At 35.5% G+C, this 19,479-nt stretch overlaps 3 protein-coding genes across 4 annotated transcripts; all 3 read left to right on the plus strand.

Moving 5' to 3' along the window:
- Positions 1–919: 919 nt before the first annotated feature.
- Positions 920–5,544, plus strand: LOC121244357 (eukaryotic initiation factor 4A-2). Its single transcript, XM_041142401.1, has 5 exons — positions 920–1,133; positions 2,755–2,824; positions 3,039–3,145; positions 3,813–4,243; positions 4,584–5,544. The coding sequence occupies exons 2-5, from the start codon at positions 2,757–2,759 to the stop codon at positions 5,217–5,219; spliced, it is 1,242 nt and encodes a 413-aa protein (XP_040998335.1). The 5' UTR covers positions 920–1,133; positions 2,755–2,756; the 3' UTR covers positions 5,220–5,544.
- A 1,119-nt stretch (positions 5,545–6,663) lies between these two features.
- On the plus strand, positions 6,664–7,670 carry LOC121244909. Its single transcript, XM_041143152.1, has one exon. It carries the CDS (start codon positions 7,025–7,027, stop codon positions 7,370–7,372), a length of 348 nt encoding a protein of 115 aa, XP_040999086.1. The 5' UTR covers positions 6,664–7,024; the 3' UTR covers positions 7,373–7,670.
- Positions 7,671–14,740: 7,070 nt separating this feature from the next.
- Positions 14,741–19,170, plus strand: LOC121244667 (probable magnesium transporter NIPA9). 2 transcript variants are annotated; one of them, XM_041142837.1, is made up of 9 exons: positions 14,741–14,980; positions 15,334–15,432; positions 15,709–15,823; positions 16,211–16,299; positions 17,022–17,078; positions 17,212–17,270; positions 17,659–17,779; positions 18,127–18,275; positions 18,675–19,170. In XM_041142837.1, exons 1-9 carry the CDS (start codon positions 14,870–14,872, stop codon positions 18,892–18,894), a joined length of 1,020 nt encoding a protein of 339 aa, XP_040998771.1. In that variant the 5' UTR covers positions 14,741–14,869; the 3' UTR covers positions 18,895–19,170. The 2 variants fall into 2 exon arrangements, with proteins under 2 accessions (XP_040998771.1, XP_040998769.1); XM_041142835.1 differs by having other exon boundaries at positions 14,742–14,980; positions 15,709–15,838.
- Positions 19,171–19,479: the final 309 nt, after the last annotated feature.

The following is a 19,479-nucleotide window of genomic DNA, read 5'->3' on the forward strand; positions in this document are numbered from 1 at the left end:
AAATTTGAGTCTATTGAACGAGTCTAACTAGGCTTAGCAATTCAAATACCGGCTGGCTGATTACAACCCAACTCTCACGAAAACTCAGTTATGTAGCATCTCATGCGAACTGTAAAATCTTATGAAAAATGATTTATACACAATATTTTTTATAATATTTTATATAATTATATTTTAAATGAGAAGTATTTTTATAAAATAATTTATAAAAATAAAATAATTTTACAAAAATATTTTTATTTTATAATATTATTGTATAATATATATCTTAATACATCTCTTGTAAGAGTAGTACCGACTCCCGAGACTTTCAGCATTGAGATTCTTTTTTCATAAGACGAGTTGAAGGTATAAAGCCATAAGGTGTAAAGAAACCCCACGTCTAGATAAGTAATATTATTTTTTCATTCTAAATTTTGTTATTTATATTTATTTATGCGATTCCTTTTAAATCGCTTCTATTATATACTTTGGATAACATGTTAGTAAATATATATAAAAAAAATAAAACGAAGTTCTAACTTTACTAAATTTTAAATGAAGTGATATTTTAGCATTAATTAATTTTAAAATTTGTTGTAAAAAAGTTAAAAACTTAAAAAGTAATGTTAGATATAATCATAGATTATGTAAGTATCGTACACTATTTTTTAAAAAAAATAGAGACTATTATTAAAAAAATATTTATTTTTTATGTAAATTCTATATTTACTCATTTGATTTAGTAAATATTATTTTCATGAAAAATTTAATTTTTTAATAATAAATTTAATTTTGTTTTAAAAAGAATGAACGAGGCTTTTAATATTATATTGTAACATTATATCTAGTATTACTTTAATATATATCGCTGTCTTCGTCAAACGGCGGCGAAACAAATAACGACGAAGGAGGGGCAAAAACGACAACTTAAAAAAAAAAAAAAACCAAAGGGCATCAATCCCATCACATTCCCCCCAACTCTCAACCCTTGCTCATAGTCTCTCGCAGCTCTCTCTATCTCAGTGGTTAGTTGTTTTCCCTTCAACTCCTCCAATCAACGATCCGACGAGTTTGGGGGAAGCCCTAACCTTAAAAACCCGCTCACAGAAACGCAACCTCTCTCTTCCTCGAGCTCTCTTTATCGCTTTCAGGTTCTCTCTTTCTTTTCTTCTCTGTAAATTTTTCGCTTATAGGCTCTATTTTTATTGTCTCTGCTGGCTCTACTTATAGATTTATTGTTTCGATAGGTTTCGTCATATATTTCTGTTTATTTTTAGTGGATCGATTATTTGTTGGGCTTTTGATTGATTTCCGAGGAAAGGAGATTATATATCAGTGCATGAGAAAACACGAACAACTAAGGAAACTTTGAATTAGTATTTTTCTCCGTTTTCTTTTAATCTCAGTTGTTTCTTCCCCAATTTTCTGGATCAGTTCTATGAAGCCCATGTTTAGATGGCTTTGTTTAGTGTGAAGTCTGTCTCGAAATAAGGACATATTTAATGTATTTAACTTCGGTTTTACACTTTTATGGAGCAGTTGGTTATACGCTTTACCCATAGTGTGATCTTAAAGTATCTTATGCGGTGAGATCAGCTGTTGTTTTGTTCATCTAATATGCGGTGATGGGTTAACTGGATTGTTTGATTCATTTGTGATAACTTATTCCTGTTTCTTTCTGTGAATATGTTGCTTCACATTAGAAGTAATTTATAGACAGAGATTCCGATATGGGGATTATTTCTTGGCACAGTTTTTTTTTTTTTTTTTATGATGGGGAACCACCCTTAGGACTCACCCATGGAACCTAAACCCCCGGGGAGACTAGCACGGCAACCCACCACCATGGCCTCCCACTTAAATCGCAGTTTGATCTCAGGGGGAATTGAACCTGTGACATGGGGCTTATGCACACAAGTTTGACCTTAACCGCTTGGCACAGATTTAGCCGTGTCATATATGTGGAGAAGTGGTTATTCAGTTTGACCCCCCCCCCCCCCCCCCCCCCCGCCCCCGGCGCCGGGGCCCTGATTGGAGTAATGATTATTAACAAAAAAAGGTTATCTAAACCTGGTGAACCTATTGGTGTTATGTCTGAGACACTCAAAGATCTAAGTTGCAGGCTTCCATCATGATATGTTCTTTAGTGAGAACAGAACCGGGTAGACTGAATGAGCACGGGTTCAGTGTAAATGTGGTAATCTTTTAACTGCTCATACCTGACTATGGCCTTATGCACTAGTTTGATATGTGCCGAGTTCATCCTTTTTTTTTTTTTTTAAGTGTGCCGAGTTCATCTTTGCAATTGGCTTGGTGCTATGAGACGGAGAAGTAATAATCTCGGTGGATTTGTGGATGTGAAACCTTTATGCAGTAATTGTTATTTTTACTTGGAGGAATAGGAACCCTTGCCGAAATTATATAGAAATCTGTTGTTTATTTGGTTGGAAGTTGTGTTCATTGGTGCGAGGGTTCAGAAAATTTTTTTCTCGGTGTGTTTGATTCTTTTTACCTCTAAAAAAATCCTCTGTGAAACAGTATATTCAGTTTTTTTTGCCAATTGGCTTAGTATATTCAAATTGATTTTTTTTTTTTGTGACACTTGTATCATTCTTCACCTGTTATACAAAATTATAAAGTATTTTTCTTGGATATTATTTAATTTCTAATAATAGAGAGGATATGCTAAGTATATTCATGGCTGTTCATGAATAAATTAAGGTGTACTGAAATATGATTATAAGTTAATTATTTACATTTTACTCTTTGCAGTCATGGCTAGTTCGGCACCTGAGGGATCGCAATTTGATGCTCGCCAATTTGATGCTAAAATGAATGAGTTGTAAGTTCTTTTTATTCTTTGTTTACTTTTCACATGTTTACTGCACATGAATTGCTTGTGATGTATACTCTTTTTTGTTCAACATCCACATCATTGGTTAGATATTTGTGTTTTTACATATCATACTTGCCATATGACTCATACAATAGAAAACTCTTGATTGACTTGTCAAAATAAAAGACTCTTGCTTGGTTTTTTGAATTGGTTGGAGCAGACTTGGAGCCGATGGGCAAGAGTTCTTCACGTCATATGACGAGGTTTATGAAAGTTTTGATGCTATGGGATTGCAAGAGAACCTCTTAAGAGGAATCTATGCTTATGGTATGTCAGACGTACTTCATTTTTCTCTCTCTTCTTTTCAGAAATTCAAAACTTTCTAATTCTGTGTTTCTTGAGATGTTGGTACATGCAACTCGTGAATTTGCTTAGTTTATGGGTTTGGAAAAAAGATGTTGGGTGGTTTCACTTTTTTGAATGTATGCAGAAGAAAATATATATACTTGCAGACATATCTTTCTAGTGTTGGTAACTTGGTATAGTCAGAGGGAAATGACGGAAGCCTTAAAATTTTCTTGTAATGCTCTGTTCCTTTGGGCAGCTGTTATAGATTCTAAAGGGCTGAGTTTTAATTATTTCCGTGTTTATTTTTATATTTCTAATTACTGTGTTCCTCTTATATAAATCTTGTGTACTTAGGCTAGGCTTCTTGCATTTGACAATAAATTTTTTGATTAGTTATATAAAAAGAGTATATATGCTTGGACACGTTGCGTGCATGCACACACTTGAAACCCATTATTCATGATCTTGCCCATAACTACTTCAAGTGCTGTTGCTTATGCTTATGTATGTAATGGCTAATTTGAGCTTCATGTGAAGTGATGCTTTATAATGTGAGACTGCTTTTCTTTAATATATACTTTTCAGACTTGACTTCAATCTTGTGGGGGACATGGAAAGCTGATACTTGGATTTAACTTCTTTGCAGGTTTTGAGAAGCCCTCTGCAATTCAGCAAAGGGGGATTGTTCCTTTCTGCAAGGGTCTTGATGTGATTCAACAAGCACAGTCTGGAACTGGAAAAACGGCTACTTTTTGTTCTGGAATTTTACAGCAGCTTGATTATGGTTTGGTTGAATGCCAGGCCTTGGTTCTTGCTCCTACTAGAGAACTTGCACAACAGATTGAGAAGGTCATGCGGGCCCTAGGTGACTATTTGGGTGTCAAGGTCCATGCCTGTGTTGGCGGAACAAGTGTTCGTGAGGATCAACGAATTCTCTCTGCTGGGGTCCACGTTGTTGTTGGTACCCCTGGTCGTGTGTTTGACATGCTACGGAGACAATCACTGCGCCCTGATTACATTAAGATGTTTGTGCTAGACGAAGCAGATGAAATGCTTTCACGAGGATTCAAGGATCAGGTCCTTGCTTTCTTTTAATACAAAATTATTTTTTCCCCATATATTAGATAGAAATCTGAGTTTGATGTGCTTTTTCTAAATAAAAAATAAAAATAATCTTATTGTGGCATGCTATTATACAGGGATCCTACTTCATTGTGATAGAGGGAAAGTATTTTACTCCTTCCATGCTACTTTTTAGAAATAACTTTTGTTGGCATTTGGTATTCTTATTCTCATTAAAAACATGTGTCTGGCCCTTTCAAGCAGATGACCAATGTGTTGAGAGCTCAGTGTTTATGGCCCTTTCTCTCTGGTCTGGTAATTTCCTTTTCTAACAATCTCGGCTCGCATTTTCTAGATCTATGATATCTTCCAGCTGCTGCCACCAAAAATTCAGGTTGGGGTTTTCTCTGCAACAATGCCGCCTGAGGCCCTTGAGATCACCAGAAAGTTCATGAATAAGCCTGTGAGGATTCTGGTTAAACGTGATGAGCTCACCCTTGAAGGTATCAAGCAATTCTATGTCAATGTTGACAAGGAGGAATGGAAGCTTGAGACGCTTTGTGATCTTTATGAAACCTTGGCAATCACCCAAAGCGTCATCTTTGTGAACACCAGGCGCAAGGTCGATTGGCTGACAGACAAGATGCGCGGTCGTGATCACACAGTTTCTGCCACCCATGGAGACATGGACCAAAATACAAGGGACATCATCATGCGGGAATTCAGGTCTGGGTCCTCTCGTGTACTCATCACCACTGACCTCCTGGCCAGGGGTATTGATGTCCAGCAAGTCTCTCTTGTTATAAATTATGATCTTCCAACTCAGCCAGAGAACTACCTCCATCGAATTGGCCGTAGTGGACGGTTTGGGAGGAAGGGTGTTGCCATCAATTTTGTTACCACAGACGATGAGAGGATGCTCTTTGACATCCAGAAGTTCTATAATGTGGTGATTGAGGAGCTGCCAGCCAATGTTGCCGATCTCCTTTGATTCATTTTTAGCGTGGCATGGCTAATGGCTTTTCATCTGGAAGAGCCATAGTTATTACTTCCTTTCTCCTGGGTCGCGGGCCTTTATGGGCTCCTCAGCACTCGATATGGATGCCCTTTCCCATTTTGGGTGTAAAAGAATTATCTATGGTTGCAAATTTTGATGTGGGTTTGCTATGTATTATGATGCCTATGAGAATTGCTGAATTGATTGTAGTTTGGATTGACCTCATCTTGGTCTAAGATGAATTTGGGTGTCTGTGTGAGTGGGGAATGTTATTTGACCATGCTGGGATACTGAGCTTGGTCAGTTGCTTTTCTTCAAACTGTTTTACTACTGTATCTCTTCTCTTTCCATGTCTGTTTGAAAACAGGTATTTCTTGTGTGCTGAAACTGGAGGATGCATTTGTTTCATGTTTCAACTGCAATCCTTTGGGCTAGGTGGTAGATATCTCATTCCTTTTTCTTCGCCCCTTATTTTCCCCACTGCCCCAACTTTTTACCGGCATAGATGATTGCACAAATTTCTATATAAATCGTGTAGGTTTTGCCCTTTCTTTTAATGAACAGGAGGCTATTCTACGGTCATGATTATATATAATATATACGCAAAATTTATTTGCAAGCTTATTTTCTGAATATCAAATACATCACCAATGTTAACTAAAATAAAAAATATAAAAAATATTTTTATTTTTCTTTTATAATAAGTGAAGCAATTTTTTTCCCAGTCTCATTTTCATTAGCTTAGGCTACATTTAGGCAGTGGAGTGTTTTCACTAGTATTTATTATTTTATAATTATTTTATAATTATTTTTTATTATTATTTAATATTTTATTATTATTTTTTCACTATTATTCATAGAATATCTAAAATCACTATACTACTCAAATTACTCAAATGCAACCTGAATTTTATTAGGATATAGCTAAAACAAAGTAGGGTATATAGAAAACTGGACACAAGTAGTCCACCAAAAGAAAGTTGTAAGAAACTTGTAACTGACTTGATTATCAAAGTTATGGCATCTCAGGACACTTTAGGGTTGGAAATAGATCTTATTTTAAAATTTTCATATCATCTCATTTTATCTCATCCTTTTTTAACATATAATTTAAATATAAAATTTTCAAACTAATCATTACAAAAATTTCAAATTAATCATTACAACTTTTCTAAACTTTAAAACAAAAAATAAAAAACAATTCAATATTTTCAAATCTCAAAATAAAAATAATATTATAAAATTATATTATAATAATATTTTAATTTTATAATATTTTTTATTCAACTTTTCCTCTCTCAATTTTAAAATACAAAAAATACTTAATTCAAAATATTTTATTATTATTTATAACTTATTTTTTTATTATTTACAAAATCCTCGTTTGATCTCAATTCACTCTCCAAATCACCGTTGTATAGCACAACTGAAAGAAAGACATTATGACTGACATTTAACAGTAATGATAGTGAATACATTGCCAGCCTACGGGTTTGAATTGAAGACAGCAACATTATTTTACCAAGTCAAAGTAAAATTAAAGAAAAAGAAAGTGAAAAAGAAAATAATTCAGACAACATGATTCTCCACCAAACACGCCAACTGGAATCAAATCCCAATTGTCAGTGCCACTCTTACCAGAAAAGGAAAAACAACAAGAGAAAAACTTTAGAAAAATAGAGAGAAACACCACCCCTTGAGGAGGCCAGAGCTACTTCACCCTTTGTTGGACCCCTCCGTGTTCCAATAATTCCTACACTTTCCTCTCCTGAAAGTCCTCCAAAAACCAAACGCCTCCCATGGAAGACAACAGATCAAGGCCGTATGGAGACGGGCCGATGCAGATGGAGAGCTACTACGGCCGTCCGCCACCTAGACCGCCCGCTTCCTATGACCTTAGGTCCTACAGTGCTTCCTATGCACAAACCCAGATGGGCAACAACAGGGAGTTGAAGCTCAAGAAGGGGAAGAGCGCTTCTGGGTCGTCTTCAAGTTCTTGGGCTTTTGGTGACCCTGAATTCCAGAGGAAGAAGAGGGTTGCCAGCTATAAGATGTACTCTGTGGAAGGCAAAGTGAAGGGGTCCTTGCGGAGAAGCTTCAGGTGGCTTAAAGTTAAGTACACCCAGGTGGTTTATGGCTGGTGGTGATTCTGTGGGTATTGAAGGTTTCTTCTAGTATGTTAAAATTTCTGTTTGAGAATCTCAAATTTTGTGTCATCAAAGGAATGCCAAAAGTTGTGGGTTGTGATTAGGAAGTCATATTTTGCGTTGTTCAATAAAACAAATGGTAAATATCATGATATGATCCTGGAGATGTTCTCCCAGGCATAAATTTGTTTGTTAAGACGTCTGTGATTGTTGGTGCTGCTATGATCAAAAGCTATTTATGTCCTTTGAGATAACATGATATTGATAAGCCACCTTTGTGGACTTTTATGTTCTCTAATTTTTGGCACTTGTAGAATATAATGACGGGGTTTTATTTCCTTCAGAAGAAATTGACTGCTTTACATACTCGTTGATAATAGACTACTTTCTGGATTAATATTTGGAAGGTTGTACTACTTTTTGTGAGCTTTTACTGAGGTCTTAACATTTTCAAGGTCGGGTTCTGCGGTGAGGATTGATATGTTAGAATGGATTTGTTGCAGGTAATGCATAGTCTTATGAGCACAAAACTTACCCTGAGATTTTTTTAGCATGATAAAAAAACCCATTTCCCTAATCCCCGAAGTTCTTAATGTCTAGCATGATCCCGCTTTTTTTGGTATTGCTTTGGGTGGCAAATATATGTTTATCCAACTGGTGAATTCATCTGGAATATCTCTTATAAATGTTTTGCGGCCATTCCTTGGTTCTCCAGTTATGATTAATGGTCAAGTTTATGGATGCTTTCTCCTTTGTGACCATCTCTTGTTTACTGATATGCTGACACTAGAGTGTGATTTTTGCACTATGACAAGATTATGTTTAACTTATTTCCTGGTGCTGACAATCAAATTGAATTAGTGAGTACAAAAGAACCCATAAAATAGTGAAAAAAGGAAATGAGAGAAGGGGAGTGAAGATCGGCTTGTAATGGGCAGATATTGTTACTAGAAGCCCTTGCTGGGTGTTCTTAAATATGCTATTCTTTATTTATGGATGACTTGTAGTGTGTTATCTCTAAATGAGAAGAATTTTTCATTTAAGTATATATAACTTTTGATGACTCTCAAAAAACTGAGCAATACTTGTAGCAGTATGAACCCATGTTCTTTGTTCAATCTCCCCGTTTATCGTCTACTGGAGAACCCCTTATTTGCTAATCTATTCCAACATGCTAAGTCTTGCTAACTAAAGCATATTATCATCCCCAGGCCCTCAAACCATTTAAATCTGTCATTTGTAGTCCAGAAGATATCAGTAGCACGTTTTGGTTGAAGATTTTGGTGGAAGCAGTGACATGCTAGGAGAGCAGGGGTCTTTGTTTGTCATTAGATGTAACTTCTAGAGCTTCACCATATCATCATCCTTTCCTGAACAAGGCCTCATCCTGCTACTAGAGCAATTTTCTTTTCACCTGACTCAGCATTTTATGTGGGAATTGACTCAAACTTCATCGTGCTATTTTCACTCCAATATTTTTTCTTCACTACTATAAGGAATGGAGAGAATATGAGGTCCCACTGCCGTCACATTTCTGATTTTAAGGGTCTTAAGATTTCTTTCTACTCTCTTTTTATTTTCTTGAAGGTTTTCTATTTGATTTTTTTTTTCCTTGTGTGGAATTTCCATTCTAGTTGTTTTTTCTATCGGTTCCCATCATTGCTACTTTTTTTTTTTTTCATTGCTGGTTTTTCCTTCCCTGGTCCCAACATGTCTGGCACAACGAACTGCTGTATGGCCGCTTGTTTACATACTAAACTATATTGTTGTGAACAGTTTGTCACTTCTTTTCTCCTTAGAAGCCATGTCTAGATCATGGCTATTAAATTCACAGGTGTGTAGTCGTGTTTACATCGAAATACTTTATAGAGAAATTTCACTTAAAAAATTCATAGAATGTGGAAACAACTTAGCCATGTGTAGATCATCCTGTCGCTCATGTCAACAGCACATGCAGCAGTCAAGAATTGAGTTGTCATTTTCTCACTTGACTGTATCTTATCTTAGCATTAACTATTATTAACTTGGCATTGTCCATCAACTTTTGAATTTATTATTTTAAAAAATAATAGATAATCTACTGTTTGATAAACAATAAGATGTCAACATAGTTTGGTGAGAGAAGGATAACGATATAGAATATAACTCAAAATTATATTTGAATGATGCTTTGTTGCACTCTGTCCAAGCTCAGCACTCATGGGATGACTTTTGTTACGGCTTCAAACACCGTTTGAATGTCGTTTTTTCTCGAGCAATTTTCCTTTGGAATGGTTTCTTAAAAAATTGAATATTCTTGGCAACCAATCAAGTTTTATTTTGGACTAATTACTATTCTTATGAACGTGTTTCGCATCCCGGCTCACGAGCTTAATGAACCTGCAATACAAGAGATGTGAAGGCTCGATAGGTGGGGGAGATGTCTAAGTTAGTTTTCTCTTTTTAGAGAGAATTATAGTCCTTCAAAAGTCCCCTGAATCTTACCTGTGGCTAGGCTCATTTCTCAGGTGGGACTTTTGTTTTCTCTATACTGGGGTGTCCGCCCACTGTAGTGGGAACCATGTCGTTGCATTAAATGTGGCGTGACTTCTTTGGGTCGTGTCTCTTGTGACTGGTTGTGAAGTGCAGCCTTTGTCTGGACTTCCTGTTAGGGACAGAGCCTCCTATTTGTGATCGTTTGGATGTTAAATTAAGTTGAGTTAAGTTGAGTTGAATTTTCTATGAATAATAATGAGTTAAGATGGTAGAGTGAGTTTTGTAGAGTCTACTTAAGATGAGTTTAAATATGTTTGAATGTTAAGATGAATTTAAATGTATTTATGAGAAGTTAAAAAAAAGTTGTGGATCTCACGTATAAAGAGGTGTTGAGTTGAAAAAGATTGTGAGTCTCAAGTGTAAAGAGATTTTGAGTTTAAATGAGTTAAGTGATTTAAGAATTGGGTGTTTATATGTTAAAAAATATCTAAATCTAAATTGAAGTTGAGTTCGACCAATGAACCAAACGCAGCCTTAATGCAGCGTGGCTCTCCTGCAGATTATTCTAACAAAGACATGCCGGTGTTCGTGCTATCCAATATTCCCATGTTGACCTTGGGCCCTCTTTTTCTTTATTGTTTGCTGTGGACTATTTATATTGTCCTTAAGCCCTCTCGAGGTGGGCTAGGCCTAGCCCATTGTAGAACGAAGCTACCCCTCCAACTACTGTTGCCAATCAAATTAAAATTTGGCAGCACCCACGTATCGATTATATAGTATTAAAATGAACAGATATAGATCGTGCATATTAGAGTGAAACATTCGAATTTAGAGTTATATATACTTTTAGATCGGACCAATTATATAAGGGCAAGGTTACTATGCCGCCCAGCCTTTAGTGTTGGATATTTTTTTTTTCACATTTTTTAATATATTTAAATATTTTTAAAAAATAAAAAAAATATACCAATACACTTAAAATCACTTCCTTAATCACTAAGTGAAAAAAAAACTTTGACCAACGGTCAACTAGAGTGGTCAAACATAGGCGACAAAGAAGCTTTTCCCATTATATAATACGTAAAATATTTTTTGAGCACATTAATTCGTAAAATATTGATAATAAATTTCTTACTATGATATTTATTTTATGTTTAGTATTTGAAATGTAAATTCTTGAATAAAAAACAACCATCAATGTTTTAGAAAATTACATGTGCATATCTGAATCAATATCCTTTTAAAATGATTATGACTATTTACAATAATAATATAATAATAATTACATATGCACACTCTCATCCTTTTTTTGGTTACGTAAAATACGACACGTTTAATATTCTTAAATCATTTGTTATTTAATTATTTTTTTAAAAATAAATGTAATTTTAGTATAGTTTCATTCAAAACAGAGTAATAATTTATCAATTCTGCTACGTGCAACCGGCTATGCGCAATTGCCAGGTAATCGAGTTTGCCACGTCATCATCTGACATAATTAAAAAAAAAAAAAAAAAACTGAGAAGACGACTGAGCAGAAAGAAGACATCTGAGAAGAGAGAAACACCCAAATTCCAAACCCATTTCGAAACCCATCTGTAAACTAAGAAGAAGACTGTAGCATTTCGACTGGAAAATTTGAGGTACCATTTGATTGAAAAATGTGAGGTACCATCTGTAAACCATATGCAAATGTTTCTTTCATCTATAAACCATCTGCGTTGTGTTTCCTTGATAGTGGATTAAGTGTTGTTTATTCAAATTTAAGCTCGTATGAAGTTTTCAGAAGAACACTAGGAAAAGAATCTATTTCTTGATCTGGGTCCACCATAAATCAGACTTTTCGCTTTGGATATACTTCCCCTTGGCTATGCGTAGAGGCCTGACTTGCCTTGTGCAGCTTTGTTGCACCCACTTGGGAACCCACATCTTCTGCCACTGTCATGTGCTATGCAATAATCTGTTTTCCCCTCGGCACTCTTAGTGCCTCCCAGGTGTTGGCATCTCTTACCCTCGCGCTCCTTTTGTGTAGTTGAAAAATATGCATTTCTTTGAATTGCTGGTTCTGTGGTCCGAAGATGCTCCAGTAGTTGCTTGCTCAGTGAAAGCAATACAACTGGCCCTGCCTCCAAGTCAGCTCCACGCAAGGTCTCCTCTGCACAACACTCCAACTCAGCATCATCCTTATCAACCGAATCCTCTAGAATTTCTTCTCCTTAATTCTGTTTTGGTTCTTGTTGAGTATTGTACAAAAGGAATATTTTCTGTTGTAACAAATCCTACTCTAGGTTGGGTAGCACTAACGCACGCCACCTGTTTGTCGGTGTGCCTCACTTGTGTCGTGCACCTTTTCCTCTTTAAATAGGTTACTGTAATCCTTAAGACATTTGAATATACAAAGTCTTCAATCTTTCATGGCATTAGAGCTTCTCCAAGGCTAACGTCTAAAATCAATGGCAGAAGAGTCTTCTATTAAAAAATCTTCGAAAACACCCACCTCCACCGCTCTCATTCCTCAATTTTCTCATCTTGTTACTGTTAAACTTACAAATGAAAATTTTCTACTATGGCGTACACAAATGGTTCCATATTTCAAAGGTTAACGTCTTTTTCATTTTGTGGATGGCACTGGAGTTCCTCCTCCTCCCATCCTCTCCAACAAAACTCCCAACTCAGAATTTCTCACTTGGACAGATACAAACCAGCTCATCTTGAGTGCTCTGATTTCTTCTCTGTCAGATAACCTCATTGCTCAAGTTGTTGGTTATTCTAGATCTCGTCAAGTCTGGCAAGCCCTTGAAAAATTTTTTACCTATCAATCCCATGCTCGTATCATCCAACTTAGGTATCAACTAGCCACCATTTCCAAAGGGTTTAGCACTGTTTCAGATTATTTCCAGAAGGTTAAGCACCTTTCCGATACCATGAGTGCTGCTGGCTCTCCTTTGTCCCCTGCTGAATTTCTTTTCTATTTGCTTACATGAATTAACAATGAGCCAGGTTACCATGAAAGATTGAAGACTTTGTATATTCAAATGTCTTAAGGATTACAGTGAATGCAGTGACCTATTTAAAGAGGAAAAGGTGCACGGCACAAGTGAGGCACACCGGCAAATAGGTGGCGTGCGTTAGTGCTACCCAACCTAGAGTATGATTTGTTACAACAGAAAATATTCATTTTGTACAATACTTAACAAGAACCAAAACATAATTAAGGAGAAGAAATTCTAGAGGATTCGGTTGACAAGGATGATGTTGAGCTGGAGTCTTGTGCAGAGGAGACCTTGCGTGGAGCTAACTTGGAGGTAGGGCCAGTTGTATTGCTTTCACTAAGAGATAATGCCAACTGAAATTGAGTACTCTGTTGTAGTCGATGGCTCGTGGCTTGAAGGGGACAAATAAGGCTTTGACTGTTGATTTTTCAACTGTTTATCCATAATCTGATTATTCCACTATGTCTCTCTTTCAACGGTTGCTTTTCCATCTGGTTGTAAGTTTTTTAGGCATTTTTGCTGTTTCCTCTCTTATTTTCTTCCACAAAAAAGCTTTCCCTCTCCCTCACCACTTTTATGGGAATCTGAGAATTGCAGATTCTATCTCTATTTGCTTCTCCAAACCCAATTTCTGACTTTTCTTTTTCTTTTTCTTTTTCTCTTGTTTCACTTTTACGGATTCTTTTGTTTGGTCTTTGAGCGTGTTTGTCTTTGAGATTTACCTGTTTAAGTATAGGACGTTAAAGAAAACAACAAGGTGGAGTTCATCATAAAGGAGTGGAGATAAGTAAGAGAACAACAACAATGAACTATGCTCGATTTGTGGGAAGGGGATTTTAAATCTGAATGCTTGGGAAGACGAAGAGATGACGAAGGGGCTTGATGTAGACCTCTGTAGGTTTTGGGTTCGTAGATTTCAAATGTGGGTGGCGAAAACAAAGGGGGCTTCGCTGGGTTCGTGGAGAAGACGAGGGAGTTGCTCTGGAGAAGACGAAGACTTCTTGCTTCGTGGAGATGGGGGCTTCTTGGGTCTAACAAGATGAAGAAGAAACCATGCGTTTTGATAAGTTGAATGAAACATGGTTGTTTCATTTTTGCCATGTATGACGCGATTCCTTGGCGGTTTCTCTAGCCGGTTAGAGCACTAACATTGGTTTTTCTATATGCATTTTCAAAATCATATATTTTGAAGATTGATTTGGCATATTAAGAAAAATATTCACATTGGATTATGCATCTTTGAACAAAATAATAATAAAATATTATTATTTTTAATTTTTTTCTTAAAATTAATATATTTTTATATATTTTACAATTAGTACCATGTGCTTAAAAATACAAATTTCATATATCTAAATATTACCAATTTCATATATCAAAATGATCAATTTTATCAATAAATATTAATATGTACTAAAAAACACTTTGTATCATCAACTTAATATAGATTTCATATATCAAAATCATCTTAATACAAATTTCACAAAATTGATTTTAATGGGTAAGAGAGAGAAAAAACATTAAAAATAATATTTAGAGAGTGAATAGTGCTTCTTCAAACTTGAAAAAGTACTATTCATAGCTATGTAAAAATTTAGAGATGCATTTATCAATGTAGATGAATTTAAAGACAAATTATGTAAATATGAATATGAAGATAAAGATGAATAAGTCATTGTTAGTGTTCCTAATAGCATTTTTCCTAACGACAAAATGATTATACAAAAATAATTTTACTAACTGATGTGGTTTGATATTATTCATCAGATTATAAAATTATTTTTATTATAAAGTAGATTTAACGAATTAAATAAAATCATATTAATTTATATGATTATTTTGATATAATTCTTTTATAGATATAGTATTACTTTTTTTATACTTATCTATTTGACACTTGTCAATGATACTGAAAATGATTACTAGTATTATTTTTCAAGGAAAAACCATTGGCCACATAGGCCGTTGCTACCGCCATGGAGCGATGAAATTGATCGCCTCTGAAAATCATTGAGACAAATAGAGAGAGATGTGGGAATCGATCTGTTTAACGTTAGCGGCGACGGCTGGTAACAACATCGGCAAAGTCTTTCAGAAAAAGGGCACCCTTATTCTTCCCCCTCTCTCTTTCAAGTTCAAGGCACGCCCAAAACCTTTTTGCTCTTGTTTCTTTGTTTTCTCAACATTTTCTCGCCACCCATTATTCATTTCTGTGATTCTGTGATTTCTTTCTTTTTAGTTGATCTGAATTTTACTGGGTAATATAAAGTTATACGGTGAAAATGAACCTGAAAAGACGCAACTTTGTGAAAGTCCGATGCATGATTTCCGCTTGATTTGATGACCCATCATGCGGAATTGCAGTGTAGTTCCACGGAATAGAAATTCAATTGAAATTCATATGTCCCAGTTCCATGCAATCAAACGTAGCATCTGCATGTTATCTGATCAACGATTGCTGCTGTTATAAATGTACATTATTTGTTCTTTTAGGTGATAAAGGCATATGCTTCCAACAAAACTTGGGTGATCGGTTTTCTAATGGATATATTTGGAGCAATGTTGATGTTGAGGGCACTATCTCAAGCCCCTGTAAGTGCATTTACATCAAGCTTTCATATCTATATTATTTATGTTCGTACTCTATCCACAGCAAAAATAATATTATAAATAGAAATCTGCCAATTCCCTTGTCAATTGTCATTTTTTGAATCGAAGATGAAGTTCCGGGCACTTCTAGAAATACGAATATCAACGATGAGTTTTTTACTGCTTCCTGTGTTGTTGTAGGTGAAACTTTGGATCCATATTATGCTGATCTTGACCTGTTTCTTAAACTTGGTTTATTTCTTAACAATTTCCTCTCAGGTATCTGTCATCCAACCAGTTTCTGGTTGCGGACTTGCTATTCTTTCCATCTTTTCCCATTTTTATTTGAAGGAAGTCATGAATGCTATTGACTGGGTGGGAATTACTTTTGCGGGTATTGGCACGATTGGTAATTTAAGCTCTTTATTTTTATATTTTTTTTACAGTGGAATTGATTTCATAGGCACTCATATAATTTGGAATACTGACCTCATCTTAATTATATTTAGTAAAGGTTAAGAATTTTTATTTTTAAAAAAATTCAGCTCGAGGCCTGTCTGGTGTGTGAATATCGGTGAATTCTTGTCTCTGTGGTAGTTGGGTTTCAGTTTTTTATTATCTGAAAACCATCAAACTTTTTTTCTGTTTGGTCACCAAATGTCTAAACAAAATACCCGGCTGATAATAACAGTCTAATGTTTTAAAGTTAGTTGTTTAGTTTTCTTATTTTATTGATTGACCTATATAAACTAATCATTTGTGCATGTTTTTGCATTTGCAGGAGTTGGTGCTGGAGGTGAGGAGCAAGAGGCAACTGCCATATCCATGTTTCGTTTACCATGGCTAGCATTTGCAGTTGTCATCTTGTTTGTAGGTACCTTATCCTATGCACCATCTGATCTTAGCATTGACATGTCTTTCAGATTCTTTTCATAAATTTTGCAAAAGCATTTAAGAGTTTCTCAACTCTGCTCACGTGGCCAGATTCTGATATTGCAAATCTGAAAGTTAGGAGGATTTGTTTTTGGATTTCATATAAAAAGCCCATCTGGATGGAGGTGTTGTAAGACCTCGTGTCAATAGTAGTATTACCCCTGTTCATGGTGCATGAATTGCTACTAACTGTACACGTGTCTTAGATACCTGGCATATGGACCTCTAAAAACAATATGCCTGTGAGACATGGCAATAATTATGCGTTAGATTTCAATTGGAAGATATCTGTGAGACTCAACAAACCTCAAATCCTGATTATTTTTAGGAAAAATCTAATTGTAAGCCATTCTGCATACTAATACGCGCACCCATTCAATATGATTGGTTAAAAAGTAGATTTTATTGAAAACGGTGCTAATTTGAATTTAAAATATGAAGGCAACAACATTATTACGCAGATTGATACACAAACTTGCTTGTACATAGCAAAAATCTTATTTTTATACCTTATGCTTTGCTCAGACGACCTTGATTCCTGCTATTTTATCTATGACATCACAGTTGGATGAAATTTGTCATAATAGTACAAGCACTCCACGTGGTTTCGTTTATCAATTATGTGACGATTGTAAGCCTTGTAGAATCCTTTTACTTAGGTGCTTCTTAATGGATGGCTTCGAATCTACAAACGACACCGAAGAGAACAGGAGATGGTAAAAATTCCCATTCAGTTATTTTGCACTTAGCAAGATTTATGCCGTTGTTTTTCGATACCATGGTGTTTGATTACCATGGTTCTCCCCCTCCTCCACCTCTATCCTTTATTGACATGCCCTTTCAATTCAGATGGAATATGAGGTTGTTGAAGAAATTATATATGGCTTGGAATCTGGTGTTTTGTTTGGGTACTTTATCCTCTCTCTCTCTCTCTCTCTCTCTAACTTATTCCTTTTCATGTGATCTAACTTCTAAGGATATAGTACATGCCAGTTCATCTTAATAACATGGTAGAGTACATAGAAAACCTTTAATCTACTTAACGGAAAGCTTTGCAGCATCTACAACTAGGATCTTTTCATGCTTTCTCGTGAGATCTGTCAAACCTGAATAATACATATTTTAATGCCAGATCATAATATTTCTTTCCATTTGAGATGAAAATTTGTTGAGCAATTTATGGTCAAATTTGTCTCTGTTATGAAGTTGAACATGTATAAAGAGCAGAACTTGATTCCTGAAGCAAAATTATTTGTTTAAAATATTTGAAGTAATGTTAAACACACATAATTGCAGGATGGCATCGGTAATATCAAAGATGGGATTTGTATTTTTGGAGCAGGGCTTCCACAGGATGCTGGTACCTATATGCATTTCAATCAGTGTATCTTTTAGCGGTACAGGTTTTTATTATCAGGTATTTCAAACAGTTGACCAAATTGACAATTTGATTTCATTTTGTTGACAGAACTGCATCTGAACCATTTAACCTTTTTGAGCTAAATAACCTTCAAACCATGTTGTATCATGTCTGTACTGTTCTTTTCTTCTCCTTTTTTTTTCTTTTTTTTTTGGGGGGGGGGGGAATTGGTTGGGTGTTCTCTTATATGTTTGACACTCATTACTCATAAGAAATCAATGTTTCACGGTCCCCAGTTTGTATACTTGTTTATGAGAAACCATTTTTGTTGAAAATGGTGGATTTGTGTCAAAATATTGCGCGAATATCCTTTTCATGACATATTTTCATTCTATTTTTAACAGACTCGTGGTCTAAAGCATGGTAGAGCAATTGTAGTAGCCACGTGTGCTGCTGTGGCATCAATTGTGACTGGTGTTCTTGCTGGTATGCTTGCATTAGGTGAACAATTGCCTTCGGCACCAACAGCTCGTGTTTCACTTCTGCTTGGGTGGTAATTGAAAATGCTACACTATTTTTTACTCAATGTGCTTACAGAAGATACCTTCACGAGTCTAATCTTTGGGCCTAAAGCATGAGTTCTTAAAGCTTGATACTCAGTGAATGTCAATTTACCTCGTTTTAGAAACCTTACCCGGCACATCCTCAATATCATGGTTATCAGCCTAAGTGTTAACCAGGTAGAAGGATGGGATTCAAAATAATTGGTCGTATTATTTACTTGTCAATTACTCACTTGTTCGAAGGATCCATTAATTGTTCAGTCCCTATCATTGATTTTTCAACATCTAGTCCACGTGCATTGAGGTTCATATGGAGATACGAGTGCTTACATTCAGTATCCGCGTGCCATTGCGTTCGTTATTTACTGTTTTCTTTTTCTCAACTGCAGGTTACTTATTATTATAGGCGTGATTTTACTTGTATGTTCATCACGGCTGGTGAGATACCTTCCTTGGCCATTACAGAATTTCTTACCAAGTGGCATTGAGAGGAGTTTCAGCACTAGGCGGTCCGGGTCTGTCCGAATTAGGGATACAAGCCCAAGTGCTGTTATCCAGGCAGCAACATTGCATCATTTGATATCATCTCCTCCTAAAGAGAAGGCTTGAACTGACAATAGGGAGCAGATTGTCACTTGAATATGTCAAGATTTTTGTTGATGTGCTTGTAGATGACACTGAGTCACTCCACCGGGGCTTTAATGAGGGTGAGATGTATAGTACGATCATGTTTACTGATTTTAGAGGGAGTGTAATTTTGTAGGTCATTCTTTCTATAAGACATCCATTGCTTGATTTATTGTAAAATCCTTGTAACTTGAAACTCTGTCCTCTTATATTCCATTTAGGAGGTAATCTCGTAAATGTAGTTTACCACTTGTCCCATATTACGCATGAGATTTTTCAGTCTCTCTATCACCAAACCTACAAAGCATAGTCACGCATTAAAGGCCGGTGTGGTTACATAAAATTAAACTATCTCATTTCATATAATCATTACAATTTTTTCAAACATTCACACAAAATATAATATAAACAATTCAACTTTTTGAAATTTCAAAATAAAAATAATATTATAATAATATTTTATTCAATTTTCAACAAAATATCTCATCTTATTTCATCTAAATTGCGTAACCGTTTTAGTGCTTTCACCTTTTTCTTCTGGCACTTTCTCCTCTTCGACATTTCTAT

The sequence above is a fragment of the Juglans microcarpa x Juglans regia genome, chromosome 8S (assembly GCF_004785595.1).
Source record: "Juglans microcarpa x Juglans regia isolate MS1-56 chromosome 8S, Jm3101_v1.0, whole genome shotgun sequence".
Classification (NCBI taxonomy): domain Eukaryota; kingdom Viridiplantae; phylum Streptophyta; class Magnoliopsida; order Fagales; family Juglandaceae; genus Juglans; species Juglans microcarpa x Juglans regia.